This window comes from Musca autumnalis, unplaced genomic scaffold (genome assembly GCF_047663935.1).
Source record: "Musca autumnalis isolate F117 unplaced genomic scaffold, ASM4766393v1 scaffold_1, whole genome shotgun sequence".
Lineage (NCBI taxonomy): Eukaryota > Metazoa > Arthropoda > Insecta > Diptera > Muscidae > Musca > Musca autumnalis.
In genome coordinates this window covers 63,100,729-63,120,158 of record NW_027411644.1, presented here as the reverse complement: position 1 = coordinate 63,120,158, position 19,430 = coordinate 63,100,729, and the positions used below count along the sequence as shown (strand labels likewise).

At 37.2% G+C, this 19,430-nt stretch overlaps 1 protein-coding gene across 3 annotated transcripts; it reads right to left on the bottom strand.

Annotated features, from left to right (window-relative positions):
- Nucleotides 1-3,195: 3,195 nt before the first annotated feature.
- On the bottom strand, nt 3,196-19,153 carry spn-D (RAD51 DNA repair protein spindle D). Of its 3 annotated transcripts, none has more exons than XM_073978787.1 (7): nt 18,930-19,149; nt 18,650-18,831; nt 18,481-18,587; nt 15,980-16,281; nt 15,698-15,907; nt 15,559-15,625; nt 3,196-4,204 (listed from the first exon to the last, which is right to left on the bottom strand). In XM_073978787.1, the coding sequence occupies exons 2-6, from the start codon at nt 18,808-18,810 to the stop codon at nt 15,581-15,583; spliced, it is 825 nt and encodes a 274-aa protein (XP_073834888.1). In that variant the 5' UTR covers nt 18,811-18,831; nt 18,930-19,149; the 3' UTR covers nt 3,196-4,204; nt 15,559-15,580. The 3 variants fall into 3 exon arrangements, with proteins under 3 accessions (XP_073834888.1, XP_073834894.1, XP_073834903.1); XM_073978793.1 differs by having other exon boundaries at nt 3,278-4,204; nt 19,074-19,153; XM_073978802.1 differs by having other exon boundaries at nt 3,852-4,204; nt 19,060-19,145.
- Nucleotides 19,154-19,430: the final 277 nt, after the last annotated feature.

Genomic DNA, 19,430 nt, shown 5'->3' with positions numbered 1-19,430 from the left:
AAACCATTATTTTTGACTTATTCATATTCACAAATATATTCTATTTTGAACAATACTCTTCTAAATTCAATATCATAGTTTGAAGTACCTGGATGTCCTCCGCTAAGATAACAATATCGTCTGCGTACAACAGTAATCTTATATTCAGATCCTCTATAGTAACTCTTCCATTCAAACAGTCGTGCAGATCATTTATGTATAGTGCGAAGAGCAGAGGTGATAACAAGCAGCCTTGTTGCACACCAGATACTGTATCAAAATAATCTGATCTTTCCTTACCAGTCAATACCGCAGATTTGGTTCTTTGATATATACTCTCTATCATTTTAACAAACTTGTAAGAGATTCCCATTTCATGTAGTTTGTAAATTAATAAGTTCCGACTAATATTATTAAATGCGGCCTTGAGATCCACGAAAAATTCATACAATTTCCTTTTTTCCGATATTTTGATGTTAACAATTGATGCCAGGTTGTACACATTATCAGCTGTTTAATAATTCCTCCTGAATCCAGCCTGATATTCGAGTAGTATTTTTCGATTTCGATGTTATGAGTCTTTCACTGATAACTCCCATAAATATTTTAGCCACATTGTTCATAAATGATATTCCCCTGTAGTTTGACACCTCTTTTAGGCTTCCTTTTTTATGGATCGGAAATATTACGGTATTCGAAAAGGAATCTTGCATGTCTCTATTATCGTAGACTCTGTTGAATGTTTTAGCTAATTCAGTGAGAAAGTCATCAGTGGCGTTTATAAAAAAAATCATAAGGAATTGCGTCTTCACCCGGTGCCTTCTGAGATTTCACCATTCTTAACATATTCTTTATTTCATCCAACGATATTTCCTTATCCAAAAACTGGTCTGTTATTAACATTGGCGCATATAATATATCCATTGCAGCCTGTTCATGATTTAACAAGTGTGGAAAGTATTCTTTAAACATTTCGGCTAATTTTTCGTACGCCCGTTCCATATATCGTTAAGAATTTCTCATTTAAAAATGAGCCCTCTACATTTGCGCTAAAGCTAGTAAACCGATGTTCAAAATTTGACAATTCGTGTGAGAAGAATACAATTTTTTACAAAAACTGGGGGTATGTAATTTTATTTTTCAATTGACTACATAGAATACAAAGGTATATTGATGTTACAATATTTAAAATATCAAAGAATTTTATTTTGGGAGTTCATATCACTCTTCAACACCCCCACTAGATTGTACTCCCAATGCCATAAGTTCACAACAATGAGTATGTTTCAATCTTGTCAAGGGTTTGGTTAGTGCATCTGCTACAATATCATCTGTACACAGATATTCAATGTTTATCTTTCCTTTTTAGTCCGGTCAAAATAGACATGCGTATAAGGGGGAAATAGCAAAAATTCCCACAAAGCTGAATTTTGGTGGAGAGCTAGGGTTGGCCATTAGAAGCAACGTCCTAAAAGTCCCCATCGATCCCATGTGTGCAAAACAAGTTATACGAGGTCAAAAGTCATTTTTGGAGGCATTATTCAGTTTTTTTAATTTTTCTCAAAAACGGTAATACTTAGCAAAAGCCCGCTAAAGTAAAAGTTGTAGATTCAGTAATTGTCTACAAGATTGGTCCTTATGATTCTTAAAAAAGACTTACCATTTTCGAGATATCTTGATCTAAAGGTCAAATAAAAAATTAGCCGCGTAATGTGTTAGATACTATGTGTTAGATACTTCCGTAAGCTTTCAAACGATATCCACTTTGCAGTAATCGGTTCAGTAGAACCGGGTCTAAACCGATTTTTAAATTTGGCCTTTCGGGTCTAATAACCGGCGAACCGGATCCGCAACCGTTGAAAATTATACATTTCCGTAATCAGCGCAACAAACCCTACCTTCGGACAAAACATGAAAAAAATCGGAGAGTTTTCGTTGGGGTCGTTCCCGTTGGGCTTTCGATTATACATGTGGGTTAAGTGAGCTATTTTTGCATAAAATGACTCTAACATTGAATAACTCTACTAAACAGACTCCGATTTTGTTGGAATTTTTTTTAGAAGGTAGCTATAATTTCGCTCTTCAAGAAAATATATATATATTTGGGGGACAGACCCGATTACTTCGCTTATTTTAGCCGGTTCGTCTGGATATGTGCATATTTCCCTTATAAGTGCATAAAAATCATGTGTTTTTTAGAACAGCTATATCTCAAGAATGGTTCCTTCTAAGAAAAAAATTGTAAGGGTCAAACTTGTAGATAATTTTTCTGTCTACAATATTTACTTTAGTCACTTCTTGATTAGATCAACCGTTTTCAAAAAATAAATCCGAAAACCTAAAAACCCTTAAATTTTGACCTTTGACCCCGAATAATTTTTTTTGCACACATGGTATCGATGGGGACTTTTAGGACGTTGCTTCTAATGGCAAACCCTAGCTCTCCACCAAAATTCAGCTTTGTGGGAATTTTTGCTATTTCAATGTCTATTTTGACTGGACTATTTCATTATTTTTTCTAATGTCGACATGTTTTCATTTTCCTTTATGAAATGATGTCTAATGTCGATATGTTTCGATCTGGCATGGTAGGCACTGTTTACTGTTAAATTTATAGAGCTTTTGTTGTGACATTTACCCTTTAATTTTGGAGGTGAAATTTTGGGACATACTTTCCGATGTGGTGTTAAATTCCCAAGATCCTAGTAATGGTATCGCGTAGTGATCTAGGTAGCCTTTGGTTATTTTGCCGCCGTTGTAAATGTGGCAAAACCAGTTCTCTTGCCAATATCTTAAAAAAATCTCCCCTGGTACTATTGCCATATTCTTTTGAGGATTGAAACAAAATAAAAGCGTTAGCCGCACTTAAATCTAAAATTCTGTAAAAAATGGCTAATGGCCATCGGCGTGTGCGTCGGCCGCAGGAATATATGGAACATTTCTTATCAAGCTCATCTACTCCGCCTTTTGTGTTGTTGTAATCAGCTATCTTAGCTGGTTTTCCGGTAAATTCATCGACTTCTATGGTGCATAGATGATACTAATGGTTAGGTTAGGTTGAAAAGAGGGGCGCAAGTCGCCACATGTCCAATGGACATACACTTAAGCCAGAGTGGGCCGGTTGTGCACTCTAGACTAATTAAAGAAAGGGTCATATTTGGTCTCTTTATTATTTTAGGAATTCTGTGCCCTTCACAAAATTCCTTAACTGTTTAACTTAGCTCCTCCACTAACTGCATCAAAGAAAACCAATTATCGGCGGTAACATTTCTTTTACTTCCTTCAAGTTCTGTACAGAGCCGACTTACAGATTGTGTTGGAACAGAAAGTCGCTTCGGGTCAGTGGTCAAACCAATTCCATCAGAACTTTTACCGAAATAAATATGAGCATTCCAAAGGTATATCTTAAATTTGCATCTACCTCTGAATGGTACTGACATTTCATCGATGCAAGCATGAGTGCCAATTGAATAACTGTTCTGGCAATTAAGTACAAATTTGTTGATTATTTCAGAAACTGCAGCTAATGGGTCAGATTTCAAGCGTTCTATCAGCTGATCTATCAAACCGTATGCAACTAAGAATGGAGAGGAATATGGCCTCAGACATTACAGCTCTGAAATTTTTCGCTACCAGTTTGATCAGTAGCAAAAATAAATTCTGTATTTTCGTGATTAGATTTGAACACAGACGTGTACATCAAAATACCAAAAAAACACTCGCATTCCAACTATATTTAATGCTTTTTCTTCAGTTTTTCCTGTGAGATCATATTTATCGTTAAGTTTCTCATTTGTATATCTGAGAATCATTTCCTCCATATCGTTGTCAAAAATGCGGGACCAATATCCGCACATGTTATCTTAACGATATTGCGTTGGAGCTGCTGGCAGAGAGAACGATGTTATGTGCTGGTGTTTTAATGCAATGCTGTGGTTCCTCGGATGACCACTTGAAACCCTTTTTCCCATAATAGTATTTTGCAGATGAAATGTCATCATTGGCCTGTGGTTCACGCTCTCTCTTCTTTGAAAACTATATCATCGGCTTCAAATTCACCATCTTCACCACTTTCATCTTCAAAAGGTGATTCATCGCTGTCTTCACTGCCTTCTACGACGAATTCAGGAACGACCATTTCTTCATCAACGTCGCTGAACTCGTCGTCCGCTTCCAGCAATTGCCTAATTACAGCATCACTGATTTTTTGTGAATGCGACATAATCTATAAGAATAGATTAGACGTGTGGTCAATTTTTTTCACAGAAAACTTACGTAAATTTGGGCGTGGTGGTAAAATATTTTCTATGCCAAACTGACGAGAACTTGGACGTAGGGTAATTTTTACACTACCACCGCCGTATCTCCGCACGTGCTACAAGTATAACTACCAAAACATAACTGAATACTTGTGAGAGTAAAAGAAGAAGATACAGAGAAAATTAGACCGATTGATCAACGCACGTGAGAGTTGTTTACAAAATATGATTGAAGGGGTAAAATTTACCTCCACAGTTAAAGATTAATCTTGACCGGCGATGTGTTTCCAAGTTCATAAAACAAAGACCTTAACCATAAGGCTTCTTGTCCGCACACAGACAAAGCCACATATTCTGCTTCAGTCGTTGACAAATCTGTAGTCTCTTGATTTTTTTTGTATTCCAAGAAATGCATCCACATTGATGCTTGAAGACATATCCTGAGTGCGATTTTTTTCGTCTAGATTACCAGTCCAATCAGCGTCAGAAAATCCCTCCAGATATTCTATATCAGATTTGTTAATTTGAAACTTATATTCAACAGTGTCTTTGAGATGTGCTTTTCCTGGGTTATTGTTCGGTATTGTATTGTGCTGCATAGAGTAAGTTTCCAATAGCTTCTTGGTACGGACCTTTTTTTAATTTCTCCTATATCTTCTTCTGTTGTTGGGCACATCTGCTTTGACAATTTGTAATTAACATCTAACGGCGTCGAACGTTACGAATGTAGTAGAGTTCTTGATCCAATCATAACTTCCCATTTTTACAATCTCGAGTTACTCTCATTTCCAAGATATAATGAGCTTGACCTATATCCTTCATCTTGAAATTTGTTGAAAGGCTTTTCTTAATAAAAAGTTTTGATCCTTCATTATTTGTAAATATCAAGATGTCATCTAGGTATATTGCCACGTATGTAATTTCTTCCTCGCTTATCTTGTAATAAACAACACACGGCTCTGTTTTCGATTGTTTCAGGCCAATTCTTTTTAGTGTACCATCTAGTTTCTTGTTTCAAACTCTACTAGCTTGCTTTAGGCCTGCGTACATAAGCTGCCTTGCCTGATTGTCTTGCTTTCCTGCTTCATTTCTGACATAATAAATATAATAGAATAAAGAAGGTCGAGCAAATTTCGAACTGGGTTGCCCTTTTCTTTTTTATCCTTTTATCAGAAGCAAGCAAGGTAAGCAGGCAAGGCAGCTTATGTACTCACCCCTTTATAATGATTTAATTAATTTTAATACCATTAGAGTTTTGAAGTCATTCAGGAATTTTCATAAATATTTCCTCATACAAATCACTTTGAAGGAAAGCAGTCACTACGTCCATCTAGCCAATATCCAAATCATGCTGAACTGCTAAGCTTAGCAACATACGTATGGGGGGATATCGGACAACAGGTGAAAAGGTTTCCTCATAATCGATACCGTACTTCTGAGAATATCTTTTGATTACAAGCTGGCCTTGAATCGCTCGTGATATCACCTTTTGAATCTCGTTTAATTTTAAAACACCATTTACAGTCAATTGGCTTCTTCTCTTCTGGTAAAGTGGTGAGAATCCAGGTATTGTTTTCACTCAAAGCTTTCAGATCATCGTTCATTGCCTTTTCCCCATTGCTCGTTATAGGTTCCTTCTATTGCCTCTCTCACAGTCTTGGGTTCTTCATTTGTATCTATAGCATTGTACACGTGATCATATCTTTTTACAGGCTTCGAAATTCTTGATGTCCGTCTTATATTTTGTGGCGATGTGAATCTAGTTTCAAATGGACCACCGGAATTACTATCGGATCCATTATCAAAACCAATATATGGCGAGCAATCCGTTTCATCAGAGAAATAGTTAGAATCTTCTTCCTCATGCGCATCTTCGGAGGTTGTGTTGCTAATGGTAATGTCGTTATTTCTTGTATGCTATGCTAACTGCCCTTCCGCGGCACTTCTATGATATAGAAAACTTTTCCACGGCTCTTATATTCTACAGAATAGCCTGTCTGCTCTTCTATGCTATAGAAGACTGTTCCACAGCTTTTGTATGCTATATAATACCCTTTCACGACTCTTCTATGCTAAAGAAGACCGTTCCACGGCTCTTGTATGCTATAGAAGGCCCTTCTACGGCTCTTCTATGCTATAGAAGGCCCTTCCTCGGCTCTCCTATGCTATAGAAGAACCTTCCACGGCTCTTCAATGCTATATAAGAACCTTCCACGGCTCTTCAATGCTACAGAACACCCTTCCACGGTCCTTCTATGCTATAGGAGACCTTTCCACGGATCGTCTATGCTATAGAAAGCCCTTTTACGAGTCTTCTATTCTATAAGTCATTGTAAGGTATCTTGAAATAACGGGGTTTCCAATAGCGACTTGACAACTTTGAATTTAGTTTGTGAACCCATCCATACACTAATCACCGATCTGTCATTGTCAATTTATTCCCCAAACTCAACATTCATCATGGTTGTTGTTGAAACAGTATTTGATATGGCTTAATCTGATCATACGCCATTAATTCTCTGATTCCAGCATCTAGCAGATTATTTGAGCCCGTAAATACTGCGGTTTAACTTACAAACCGGATTCTCTTTTCCTTTCTCGATAAAATCTTTTGGATGTTTGATAAATACTTCTTTGTCAATATTCCCAAAAACCGTAGCAAAAAATAGGGTCTGCAATATATTTCTGAGAAAATTTTCTGACTACAAGTCGTACTGTGTACAGCTTTTCTCCTTTCTCCAAAGTTTTTATTTTATAAATCCATTTTCAGCTTACAGCAAGAATCCAATTTTCTTTCTCTGTGAGAGTCATAACTTGTTCAGTTCTGGGAATATGCCTGCTTCGATGGGATGAGTGAGTTTGGCATGGCAGTTGAAAGGGTACAGTGAGTCGTGCGGGCCTGTGTCGCATGTTTGCCCTATAGGAGTTCCAACGGTTGCACCATCCCGAACCTAGTTGAGCAAAAAATATTCTTGTTTGTCGTGGCAACTGACACTTCTCAGCTGCGATACACTGGGGATGTTTTGCGAGGACCGCATTCACACCATAGTTGTTTATGAAATCTGTGACTGCATCCGCATGAATGCTATTTAAACCTGATTGATAGACTTGTTGATCTAGGGGTTTTCACTTGTAACATTGGTGGTGAACAGAGTGGGGAATATTTGCATATTCCTCGCGCGGAAAAAGTGCAAATATCAATCAAGTAGGAGTTCAGCCTTTCACAAATGACATAAGGGAAGGTAGTTGATGCCAAGATCGTACAATCTTCCGCATACGTTACGATCTCAATGCCGTCTGGAGGGGGCGGAATACAGGAGACATAGAGTTTAAACAGTTCCGCAGATATCACTCCACCTTGGGAAATACCCTGTTTCACTCTACGGGGCTTGGATTTCTTGTTTCTGAATTCCATGTTCGACTGGCGTCCACACGGCTTGCTTTGGTTGAGTCCACGACTAAGATGTGTGGAAGATTCATGCATCCTTGTTGTCGTGCTGTGCTGCTTACCGAATCCATGCTGATGATCGGAAACTGGATGACTATTTCTGAAGCTGAAGTTGAAATAGTCTGAGTCCAGGAGCCTTAATTATACAAAAATAGTGTTGCTGGACTAGAAGAAAATGAGCCATATCGATCCACATGTAAATGATCCCCACTCGACATTTGCACACGACCGAAGAACACTGTTTTGAACCACTTGTAAGTTCCGCCATTGTGTGTTGCTCTATCAAGATGTCCAAACTCAGTATGGAGCGACTGTTGGTCTTGTATGTTTTTATATTTTCCCAAGGATGTGTCTACAAGAGTTTTCAGGACCTTCTTCTCTGCTTGGACTTTACTTTTGACATATGCAGCGTGTTTCGTGAAGTTAACAATGTTATCGAATATAACAACAAAGAACTTTACGGATCCAAAAACTAAAAAAGGGTGGCGGTGGTTTTTGTTGGCGTTTACGCTTGGTGATGGAGCAGGAATCTTCGCACGGTATGCACGATATACGGCTATTTTCAATTTTGCGATATTTTGGCTTACGACCTCGAACTTCCACATATGTTTGTCTTCCAGAATCCGAAATTTGTGAGCCAAGATCGTACAATCTTCCGCATACGTTACGATCTCAATGCCGTCTGGAGTGGGCGGAATACAGCAGACAAGGAGGTGTCTACAAGAGTTTTCAGGACCTTCTTCTCAGCTTGGACTTTACTTTTGACATATGCGGCATGTTTCGTGAAGTTGACAATGTTATAAAATATAACAACAAAGAACTTTACGGAACCAAAAAGTAAAAAGGGTGGCGGTGGTTTTTGTTGGCGTTTAGGCTTGGTGATGAAGAGGAATCTTCGCACGATATGCACGATATACGGCTATTTTTAATTTTGCGATATTTTGACTTACGACCTCGAAATTCCACATATGTTTGTCTTCCAGAATCCGAAATTTGTGAGTACGTCATTCTCTGATTCCAACATCTAGCAGATTGTTTGAGCCCGAAATATGTACTACAGTTTAACTTACAAACCGGATTATCTTTTCCATTCTCGATAAAATCTGTTCAGAAATGCCTTCTTTATAACAATACAGTGAAATTTCGAATTTTTATATGAAGCAACTGCAAGTAGTGTTCGACAGGTTGTGTGTTTAACAACCGGAGAAAAAAATATGGCCTTCACCATATTTCTGTGAAAATTATCTGGCCAAAAGTCGTACTTTGTACCGCTTTTCTCCTTCAGGCAAAATTTTATAAATGCATTTGCAGGTTACAACCTATCTACCCTTGGGCAAGTCTACTAAGTCCTATGTTTTGTACATGTACTGAATTTCACCTTCATTGCAAGAATCCAGTCTTCATATTCTGGATGGGTCATAACTTCTTCGTATGATTGAGGATCTATTTTCACTATTGTTAGATTAGATTTGTATCGTTTTGGTTTCTTAAATGTTGTAGATTTCAGGACCTTCTTCTCTGCTTGGACTTTACTTTTGACATTTGCGGCATGTTTCGTGAAATTGACAATGTTATCAAATATAACAACAAAGAACTTTACGGATCCAAAAACTAAAAAGGGTGGCGGTGGTTTTTGTTGGCGTTTACGCTTGTTGGTGGCGCAGGAATCTTCGCACGGTATGCGGTGAAAAGGAGCTGTAGTAAAAATTTTCCTTGTGGGGTGGCTATTTTTAATTTTGCGATATTTTGACTTACGACCTAGAAATTCTACATATGTTTGTTTCCAGATTCCGAAATTTGTGAGTACCTCATTCTCTGATTCCAACGCTGTACTACAGTTTAACTTACAAACCGGATTATCTTTTCCATTCTCGATAAAATCTGTTCAGAAATGCCCTGTTTATAAGAATATAGTGAAATTTCAAATTTTTATATGAAGCAACTGCAAGTAGTGTTCGATAGGTTGTGTGTTTAACAACCGGAAAAAATATGGCCTTCACCATATTTCTGTGAAAATCACCTGGCCAAAAGTCGTACTTTGTTCCGCTTTTCTCCTTCAGAGAAAGTTTTTATTTTATAAATCCATTTGCAGTTTACAGCCTATCTACACTTGGGCAGGCAATTCTACTAAATCCTAGGTTTTGTACATGGAGTGAATTTCATCTTCGCAGGAAACCAGTTTTCATACTCTGGATGGGTCATAACATCTTCGTATGATTGGGGATCTATTTGTCACTATTGTTAGATTAGATTCGTATCGTTTTGGTTTCTTAACTGTTGTAGACCTTGATGAAACTCTTTTCTTCTTCAGAAGTAGGTGAGTCGCTTGCAGTTTCGAAATGTGGACTTTGTTTATTATTTGATGATTTTCTTTGAACACAGTTTCCGTAAATTGAACGTTTGACTTATCTTCCTTCAAAGAAACAACGTATCTGCTTATAATATTTTTTTTTTTTTTGACGTGAGCGTATGTTATGGCCTGGGTACATAAGAAGCCTCTCCGGCTGGATTTCTTGTTCCGCTTCATTTCTGACATAATAAAAATACAAAAATATAGAAAAAATGACAACTGAGTTCGAAATTGGCTCGGCCTTCTATATCTTTTTATTTTTATTATGTCAAAAATGAAGCAGGAAAGCAGGCGAGGCTGCTTTTGTACCGAGGCCTAAAGGCCTGGGCTTCTCTGACTGGTTTTCTTTCTTCGCTTCATTTCTGACATAATAAAAATGAAAGAAAAGGACAACTTAGTTCGAAACTGACTCGGCCTTCTTTAAGGCCAGAACAGAATCAGTCGTCTCTGGCATTCCTTTAAAAATTGACATTTGGCAAGCAAAGCAAGCGACGATTGATTCTGTTCTGGCCTTTATCATTTTAATTTTATTATGTCAACAATGAAGCAGGAAAGCGGGCGAGGCTGCTTGAGTACCGAGGCCTAAAGGCCTGGATCTCTCCGCCTGGTTTTCTTTCTTCGCTTCATTTTTGACATAATAAAAATGAACGAAATGGGCAACTTAGTTCGAAATTGACTCGGCATTCTTTATCCTTTTATTTTTATTATGTCAAAAATGAAGCGGAGCAACAATGCCAGCAAGACTTCTTATATACGGAGGCCTTAACAGAACCGAAAATTTTAATATGTACCAATTTACATTAGGCGAGTTAACTTGCGGCAATTGTCAGTTTGTAGGTGAGAGAGGGTGCTGAGAGGCAAAGGGTTACCATATGCCTCACCTCTCTCTCCTACAAAATGACAATTGCCGCAAGTAAACTCGCCTAATGTAAATTGGGACTATGATTCAAGTTTTTTTTGCCACTCCTCATACGGTGTAAATTCAGTTGCAGACGATGGTAATCGATTTTGTATGTAATTTGCGGTGCCAACTGGCTTTGTCCAGTATTTCAAATACATATCTGCATCAAAGATCAGATCTTGTCACTTCCAGCGGGTTCCTGTTTTTTAGTTCCACCGTTCTACTCTGGTATATATGGAGCATTTAATCGATGATGTTATTTTTCCTGTTACTCCTCTTGGGGGCATAGGGCTTCCACAAAGCATCGCCATTTTATAGGGTTCGTCGCCGTTGTTTTTGCATCTTCCTATGTAAGGTTGTTTGGGTTATTGTTTGTCGCCAGGTCTTTCTTGGTCGACCTCTATTTCGAGATCTTTGAGGATTCCATTCAAGCGCCATTCTGGTTATGCTATGAATATTTTTTCTTAAGGTGGCCACATCTCCATTTCCTACGTCTAATATGTTTTCGTATGGGTTCCTGGTTTGTTAAGTTCCACAGTTCTATGGTACTTCTGTGTTACTGATACATATGAGCCTGAAGCATTTGTTAATGAATACCTGAAACTTTTGCGCGATGGTGTTAGACACAATCCAAGTTTCACTGCCGTATATATAGCAGATTCGATTTGTACATGCATCGAATATTTTAAGCTTGATTTTCGTGGATACATGTGAGATTCTCAATACACCTTGCAGAAGCTATCGGCGTATTCAATTGTTTGGGCTTGTAGCATGAAGTTTTCTGTACTGGCGTTATTAATTTTCATGGCCTTAGATTTTTTGATGTTAATCTCAAGTCCAACATTGCGAGCCAGTCTCTCCAGTCTTCTAATGTTGACTGCATGTTTGATATCTTGTGATAGAGCGTATCATTGCTCTACTCCCGCGTTGGTGAGACACGATTGGCTTATGTTCCCGCTGTGTAGAACTTCTGCATCCTTGTACATCGCTCTTATTATTCGAATTTTATTCTGGCTTACTCCCTTTTTGTTTAATGCTTCCCATATGAGAGTTCGTCTGATGTTATGCGAATGAACAGTAGTTACAGGGGCTGCGCAATTCTACAGATTGTTCTATTATGACTCGTATGGTGTTGGTCTGATCTATACAGCTTCTATTTTGTCTGAAGTCAGCTTATTCATCTCTCTGAAAGTTTTCTACTTACCTCTGAATTCTTTTTTGTATTATAACTGCACTAACCTTTTTTGGTGCTGAGCAGGGGTTTTCTCTTCAGTTGTTACCCTCTTTCAAGTCGCAATTTTTGGTTAACTTCAAAACGATGTCTTTCTTCAACGTTGGAGGCAGAAAGCTTTCTCCCAAGCTGATGTGCTGAGAGGTCGAAATAAGGAGGATTACTCGGTATGTTCATAGTATTTTCTGTTTTTGGACTACGCCCAATGTTTCTTCCATAACTTTTCTTGTGAGAGAGGACAGATTTCATCCTCATAATTTAAGTTTTCAAGTTGTCGTGAGAGACTCCCGCTATTAAACTTCTGCATCCTTGTACATCGCTCCTTATTATTCGGATTACTTTCTGGGTTACTCCCATTTTCCTCAATGCTTCCCATATGTTAGTTCGTGTGATTGTATCGGAGACTTTCTTGAAGAAGATCCACAGTAGATACAAGGGGTGCACAATTTTTTAGATTGATTAATTATGACTCGTAGGGTTTTGACATGGTCTACAGAGCTTCTTTTTGATCTAAATCCAGCTTGTTAATCTCTAAGAATATTTTCTACTTGCCTTTGAATTATTTTTTGTATTATGGCTACTAAAATTTTGGCGTTAGACAGGCTTATTCCTCCCCAGTTGTTACAATCCTTTAAGTCGCAATATTTGGGTAGCTTGACAACAATGCCTTTCTTTCACATTAGAGGCTGTATTTCTCCCTCCTAAGCAGATCTGATGTGAGGTCGAAGTAACTCAGCTGCGGTACTGCCATCGGCTTGTAGAGCTTCCGTCGGTAAACCATCATATCCTGTTGCTTTCTTACTTTTTAGTTGTTCTATTGCCTCTTTTATTTTGTTTAGTTTATGAGGGTTACACGGAATATTCAGAGTATTTTCCATTGGACTGCTATTGCACATTTCGTTACTTTCAGTGGCGTTTATGGAGTTACTAATTTCTTCGAAATGTTCTCACCATTATGGTCTTTTGCTTGGCCCCTGATACACCTTCTATTTGTGAGACTATCTATTGTCCGTTGTAGCTTTCTCATGTTTTTCTGGCTAGCTGCTACCTCTGCTGTTTTTACCAGATATTCTAGGAACTTTCTTTTGTTTTTCTTGCCGCTTTCTTTATTTGTTTTGCTAGTTGTTAATACTGCTCTCTTGTGATATTGTTTTTGTTCAACTGCATCTTAAGTTCCCCTCTTTGAGAAATTAGGTTCCAAGTGTCGTCTGATATCAAATTTTTTCTCTGTTTTTGGACTACGCCCAATGTTTCTTCCGCATGTTAATGTGATGTCTTCCCATGTATGATGTTGGTAACTTTTCGCATATAGCCGTGGCTAGGGTGTTTCTGGTAGTCTTGTTTTGGAGCTGTTGTAGGCGATGTTGTTTTCGCCTAGTGTGTGTCTGGTGTTTCTTCTTGGGCTTTTCAATTTGATCTTGATTGCGTCCTTAAATGTACGATGGAAATTTCCAAAACTTCTTTTGCCCCTAAAAAAATCCTAGTTCATTCAGGTCCATCATTCCTGTTACATACTATTTTTTCGCTCAAATATTGTTTAGGAGCGAGCAACTCTCGGAAAGGTTTGAAATTCTAACCACAGGTTGTCCTTGCTACTCTGATCACATATATACATAGTTTTTCGTGGAAAATTTATATTTGCACTAGGTACTTCTTCCAATAATTTGGGTATCTAAAGCTTATTGACCTATGGTAAACATTTCAACTCAACCTGAGAGGTGTCCCTAAAAGAAACTGTTTCCATTCTTTTCATTTTACTAGTGGGTGTATTTATCATACACATCTATCAAATATCCCATCCCTGGTTTTAATTCTCATATAAAATATCTTTGACGTCACACTCCAATTGTTTTCACAGCTCTCTCCAATGGACCACAGAAAAATTTTCTGACTGCATTGAGTCACATATTTGTGAAATAAAACCCCAACTAGAACTTATTCACAAGTTAGAGCAGTAGCTATTTATGACGACAATGAATCATTTCCCAAACAAATACAAAGTTTAAAAAACTTAACACGTACTTTTGTGCGACCATGGCACAATTACCAGGTAGATGCATCAGCCAATAACTACAACAAAAACGAGTTCAGTACTGTGAAATGTCAAAAATGTTTTCCAAAAATATAGCGATTCGCACAATTTTTTCAACAAAAAGTCGTTAGGTAGTAATTAATAAACAAATTATTACAAAAATCCGTAAAAAATTCACAATATTTCTTTTGAATTTTTGTTTTTTAATTTTGTGTTTTCAATTACAACAACTTTTTTGACAGCTCGCAGTACATCAGCTGTGCTGATGCGGGTACCTGTATGATTGTGCCATGTGTGCGACAAAAGCTTTGAAATGAAATCTTACAACAATGTGAGAGATACAGAACTGCAAATGTTCTCACATACATGGAGAATTTGCATGGCAATGACGTTTTATGTTTGTAGTAGTTGAGAACAAATTTAATAGTTTGTTTGATCTGTCATTTTATGAGATTTTGCGCTAAGAGAAAGAGCGTTTTCAGACGATAGGGTTTGACTGCTCAAAAACGCGTTGTCCGTTTTGGTTCTCATTCGCAAACTGTGCCAGTGTTGAAACAAAATGTGGAAGTAAGTGAACGAAAACGTACATAAAGTACTTTTTTGATAAATTCGTTCATGAAATATTCTGGGTAATCATGAATAAAAATTCCGTGCGGATTTTTTCCCTTTCCCCAATTTTACAATTTTTTATTTCTATATTTATGTGCAAAAAGGGAATATTTTTGTCGATTCGGCGAGAATATTACACAATTAAGTGATTCTAGCAGTTTTCAACATTTTAAAATATAGATTTTAAAAGAATTTCACTTTTCAAAATTATTTTCCGTGCGGAAAATTCCGCGGGAAATATTCATGATAGCCCTGATTTTTTATTTATTTTGTAAAATGTTCAAATATTTACAATACACACATAAACCTTTTTGGTACATTTATGTAAAACCGTACTTCTTTTTGTTCAAAAAGTACGCTTGTATAAAATGACTTCAAAAGCGCAACACTAGATGTGAAAATTACGAATGAGAGTCAAAACGGAAACCACGTTTTTGAGCAGTCAAACCCTATCGTCTGAAAACGTTCAAAGAGAATTTGCCAAGGTAAAACACGTATGGAAAATGAGACGAGCAACCTCTATTGGTTTGTTCCAGAACTGCAAGAATCTACTAATTTTTACTATTTTTCCGATAACATAAAGGAAAAAATGTTATCGTAGTAAAAAATAGTAGCTTCTTGCAGGTTCTGGAACAAAGCATATATGTGTCACATGAAATTGCGAGAAATAATGCAGAATAAAAACAAATTTGGGCACAACTATACAATGACGTATTATGATGTTCTATTATCATATTGGAATTTGTTACCTTGTACGCGTTCTTTAGTTGTTTAAGTCTGACGTTTTGTTATGTTATGAATACCACTGGGTTTTATCTGCAAAATAAACAAAAATCCAATGAATTAGATAATCAAATTTGAACAAAATCACTTCATCATCAAGCTCACCTTAAAACGAAAAGCCACTTTTTTGCACATAACCGATTTATCTACCATTACAATATAATCATCTTTATTAGTATCATCATCATTGGGCTCTTCCTTACTCATCAATAGTCTAGTGTTAATCTTATGGAAATGTGTCTCACCCAAGGCGGGACAAACAAACCACTTATCTGCATCGTGGCAGCGTGTTGTTAATTCATTGGTAATGCAAATCTAAAATAGAATTTTAGAATAGAATTTCAAAGAAATAACTCATTTTTATTGTAGAATAAACCACACACTCACCGCAACATCATATTTTAATGCTAGCCTGTGTAAATCCGTTAAAATTTCATAGTTGACCCGTGTCCTTAATTCTACATCTTCCAATTGGCGCAGCACTAAGGCATATGAATCGATAACAATCAGCTTGAGGTGGTGTCCTTCATCTTCTTCCAAGTGATTGTGTAAATTTAAAATGCTGGCCATCAGATCGCGATAATTGTTACAATAAACGTAGGAAATATTATTGAGAATTGTTGCAACATTGAAGTTGTTACATTTGGTAAAGTTACGTTGGCAGCGGGCTTCCATATGCTCGGCAATTTCTGGAAGGGGGGATAATTTAAAAATTATTAAAATTACTTTTTATAATCCATGACTGAAATTGTTTGGTATTCTAAAAGAAAATAAGGCCTAAAAAGAAGACCCTTAGGGTCGTCTATGTAAAAACCTTATTCTATAGGAAAATCAATCGATCTGTAGAAGCTCCCTTTCCTTAGGAAATAGTCTATAGTATCACCTTTTTTGGAAAATCTCTTTAGAAGCACCCTTTTCTTTTGGAAAGGGTCATTAGCAGCACCCTTTCCTTTGAAAAGATTCTTTTTTAGAAGCAAAGGGTCTTTAGAAGCACCCTTTTCTTTGGAAAGGGTGGGCATTTGGAATCACACTTTTCTTTGGAAAGGGTGGGTATTTAGAATCACACTATCCTTTGGAAAGGGTCTTTAGAAGCGCCATTTTCTTTGGAAAGGGTCTTTAGAAGCACCCTTCTCTTTGGAAAGGGTCTTTAGGAATACCATTTTCTTTGAAAAGGGTCTTTAGAAGGACCCTTTCCTTTGTAAGGGGTCTTAAAAGCACCATTTCCCTAGGAAAGGGTCTTTAAAAGCACCATTTCCCTAGGAAAGGGTCTTTAAAAGCACCCTTTCGTTTGGAAAGGGTCTTTAGAAGCACCCTTTCTTTTGGAAAGGGTCTTTAGAAGCACCCTTTCATTTGAAAAGGGTCTTTAGAAGCACCCTTTCATTTGAAAAGGGTCTTTAGAAGCACCCTTTCATTTGGAAAGGGTCTTTAGAAGCACCCTTTCATTTGGAAAGGGTCTTTAGAAGCACCCTTTCATTTGGAAAGGGTCTTTGGAAGCACACATTCCTTTAGAAAGGGTCTTTAGAAGCACCCATACCTGCGGACAGCGCCTGTAGAAGCACCCATTCCTTTGGAAAGGGTCTTTAGAAGCCACCTTTTCTTTGGAAAGGGTCTTTAGGAGCAGCCTTCCCTTTGAAAAGGATCTTAAGAAACACCCTTTCCTTTGGAAACTGTTTTTAGAAGCACCATTTCCTTTGGAAAGGGTCTTTAGAACGAAGCTTTACATTGGAAAGGGCCTTTAGAAGCAAACATTCCTTTGGAAAGGGTCTTTAGAAGCACCAATTCCTTTGGAAAGGGTCTTTAGAAGCACCAATTCCTTTGGAAAGGGTCTTTAGAAGCCAACATTTCTTTGAAAGTAATTTTTAGAAGCACCATTTCCTTGGGAAAGGACCTTTAGAAGCACCCATTCCTTAGGTAAGGGTCTTTAGAAGCACTTTTTCCTTTAGAAAGGGTCTTTGGAAGAACGTTTGAAACTGGCCTTTAGAAGCAACCATTCCTTTGGAAAGGGTCTTTAGAAGCACCCATTCCCTTGGAAAGGGTCTTTAAAGGCACCCATTCCTGTGGACAGCGCCTGTAGAAGCACCCACTCCTTTGGAAAGGGTCTTTAGAAGCCACCTATTCTTTGGAAAGGGTCTTAAGGAGCAGCCTTCCCTTTGGAAAGGATCTTAAGAAACACCATTTGCTTTGGAAACTGTTTTTAGAAGCACCCTTCCTTAGGAGAGGGTAGAAGCACGCTTAACTTTGGAAAGGGTCTATAGAAGCAACCTTTCCTTTGGTAAGGGTCTTTAGAAGCACTTTCTCATTTGGAAAGGGTCTTTAGAAGCACTCTTTCCTTTGAAAAGGGTCTTTAGAAGCACTCTTTCCTTTGGAAAATGTATTTAGAAGCACTCTTTCCTTTGAAAAATGTCTTTAGAATTACCCTTTCCTTTGGAAATAGTCTTTAGAAGCACGCTTTACTTTGCAAAGGGTCTTTAGAAGCATCCTTTCCAAAGGAAATGGTGCTTCTAAAAACCATTTTCCAGAGCAAAGGTCTTCTACGGATAGAAGACTTGATCTATAGGGAAGTCAACCGATCTTCTATAGCAATACCAAAGACGAAATTGTATTCTAAGAAAGATTATCTGGATTTCTATAGGAAGACCATCTGCAGTGTGATTCCGTAACTCACTCGGTAACTCAAAAAGATAGAGAATCGTTAACTACAACTTTTCAGCCCTTGATATTCCCCCAAACGGGAAATGTGTAATTTATTGCATATTCCTATCACATCGTTCTCAAGCAACAACATTAATTGTTGCATACTTTAAGGCTCATATACAAACTCTCATTTAGTTATCTGTAATTATCTGTAATAACCATATTAAATTATATAAATTACCTTGTCTAATTACCTTTTAAACGATACGGTGAAAATCCTTGATTAGTATCAATATAATAGGCTTTGCCGCCAAGACCACCAGCTTCCGTGGGAAGTTGTACATTTATGCATAATTGTAAACTAAAATACGAACATATGTATCGCTTTATAAAATATATTGAATTGTTCTAAGCATTCCTTACCACAACTGTGTTTTGCCCGTACCCGAACCGCCACAGAACTCTGTAATATGTCCCAATTGTATTCCACCTGATAGACTATCATCCAATTCTTTAATTAATGAAATTATTTTTTTATTCTCTTGTTCTTTGCGCCAAATTGCAAAGGCAGATTGTTTGAACATTGCAGGAAGTAATGTTGATTTCTGATAAATTCGAAGATGGTTTTATAATGGTTATTAATATAACAATTAAAAAGTTAAATCTAAAAATTTAAAAAAATTAACTTGTTCTAAAACGAAACTTGAATTTATTTTTTTTTTTCTGCTGCAGCCCAATAAACAAGTAACGTTGTTTGTTTTCTTTGCTGTTAGAGTCGCGCAACAGTTAATATTTAATTCACTTTAATTTATTATTATTTATTATAAACACACAGAATCTTCTGAACTTCTTCTTTTCTTTCAATTCTTAAGATCGAACGAGGGGGAAGTTGGTACACAATAAAAAATAAAACAAAAACAAAACAAAAAGGCGGTAGATTAGTGATCTATAGATCAAATTTCGAACAGTTGAACAAATGTTGAGTGTTGCCAACATTGAAAATCTGTTGCTTGGCGTTTACCATGGTACAATAATACAGGTAGCATTATCAAGCCAGCTGATGGTAACATAATGTGTCAACTGCATTGAATTGATGTCAAATTTTGACACCTTATGTTACCAAAAATGGCCGATGCGGCTACCTGTGTATTTGTACCATGGCGTTTACACATGGCAATTTTTAGCAGACAATAGCAAAGATACA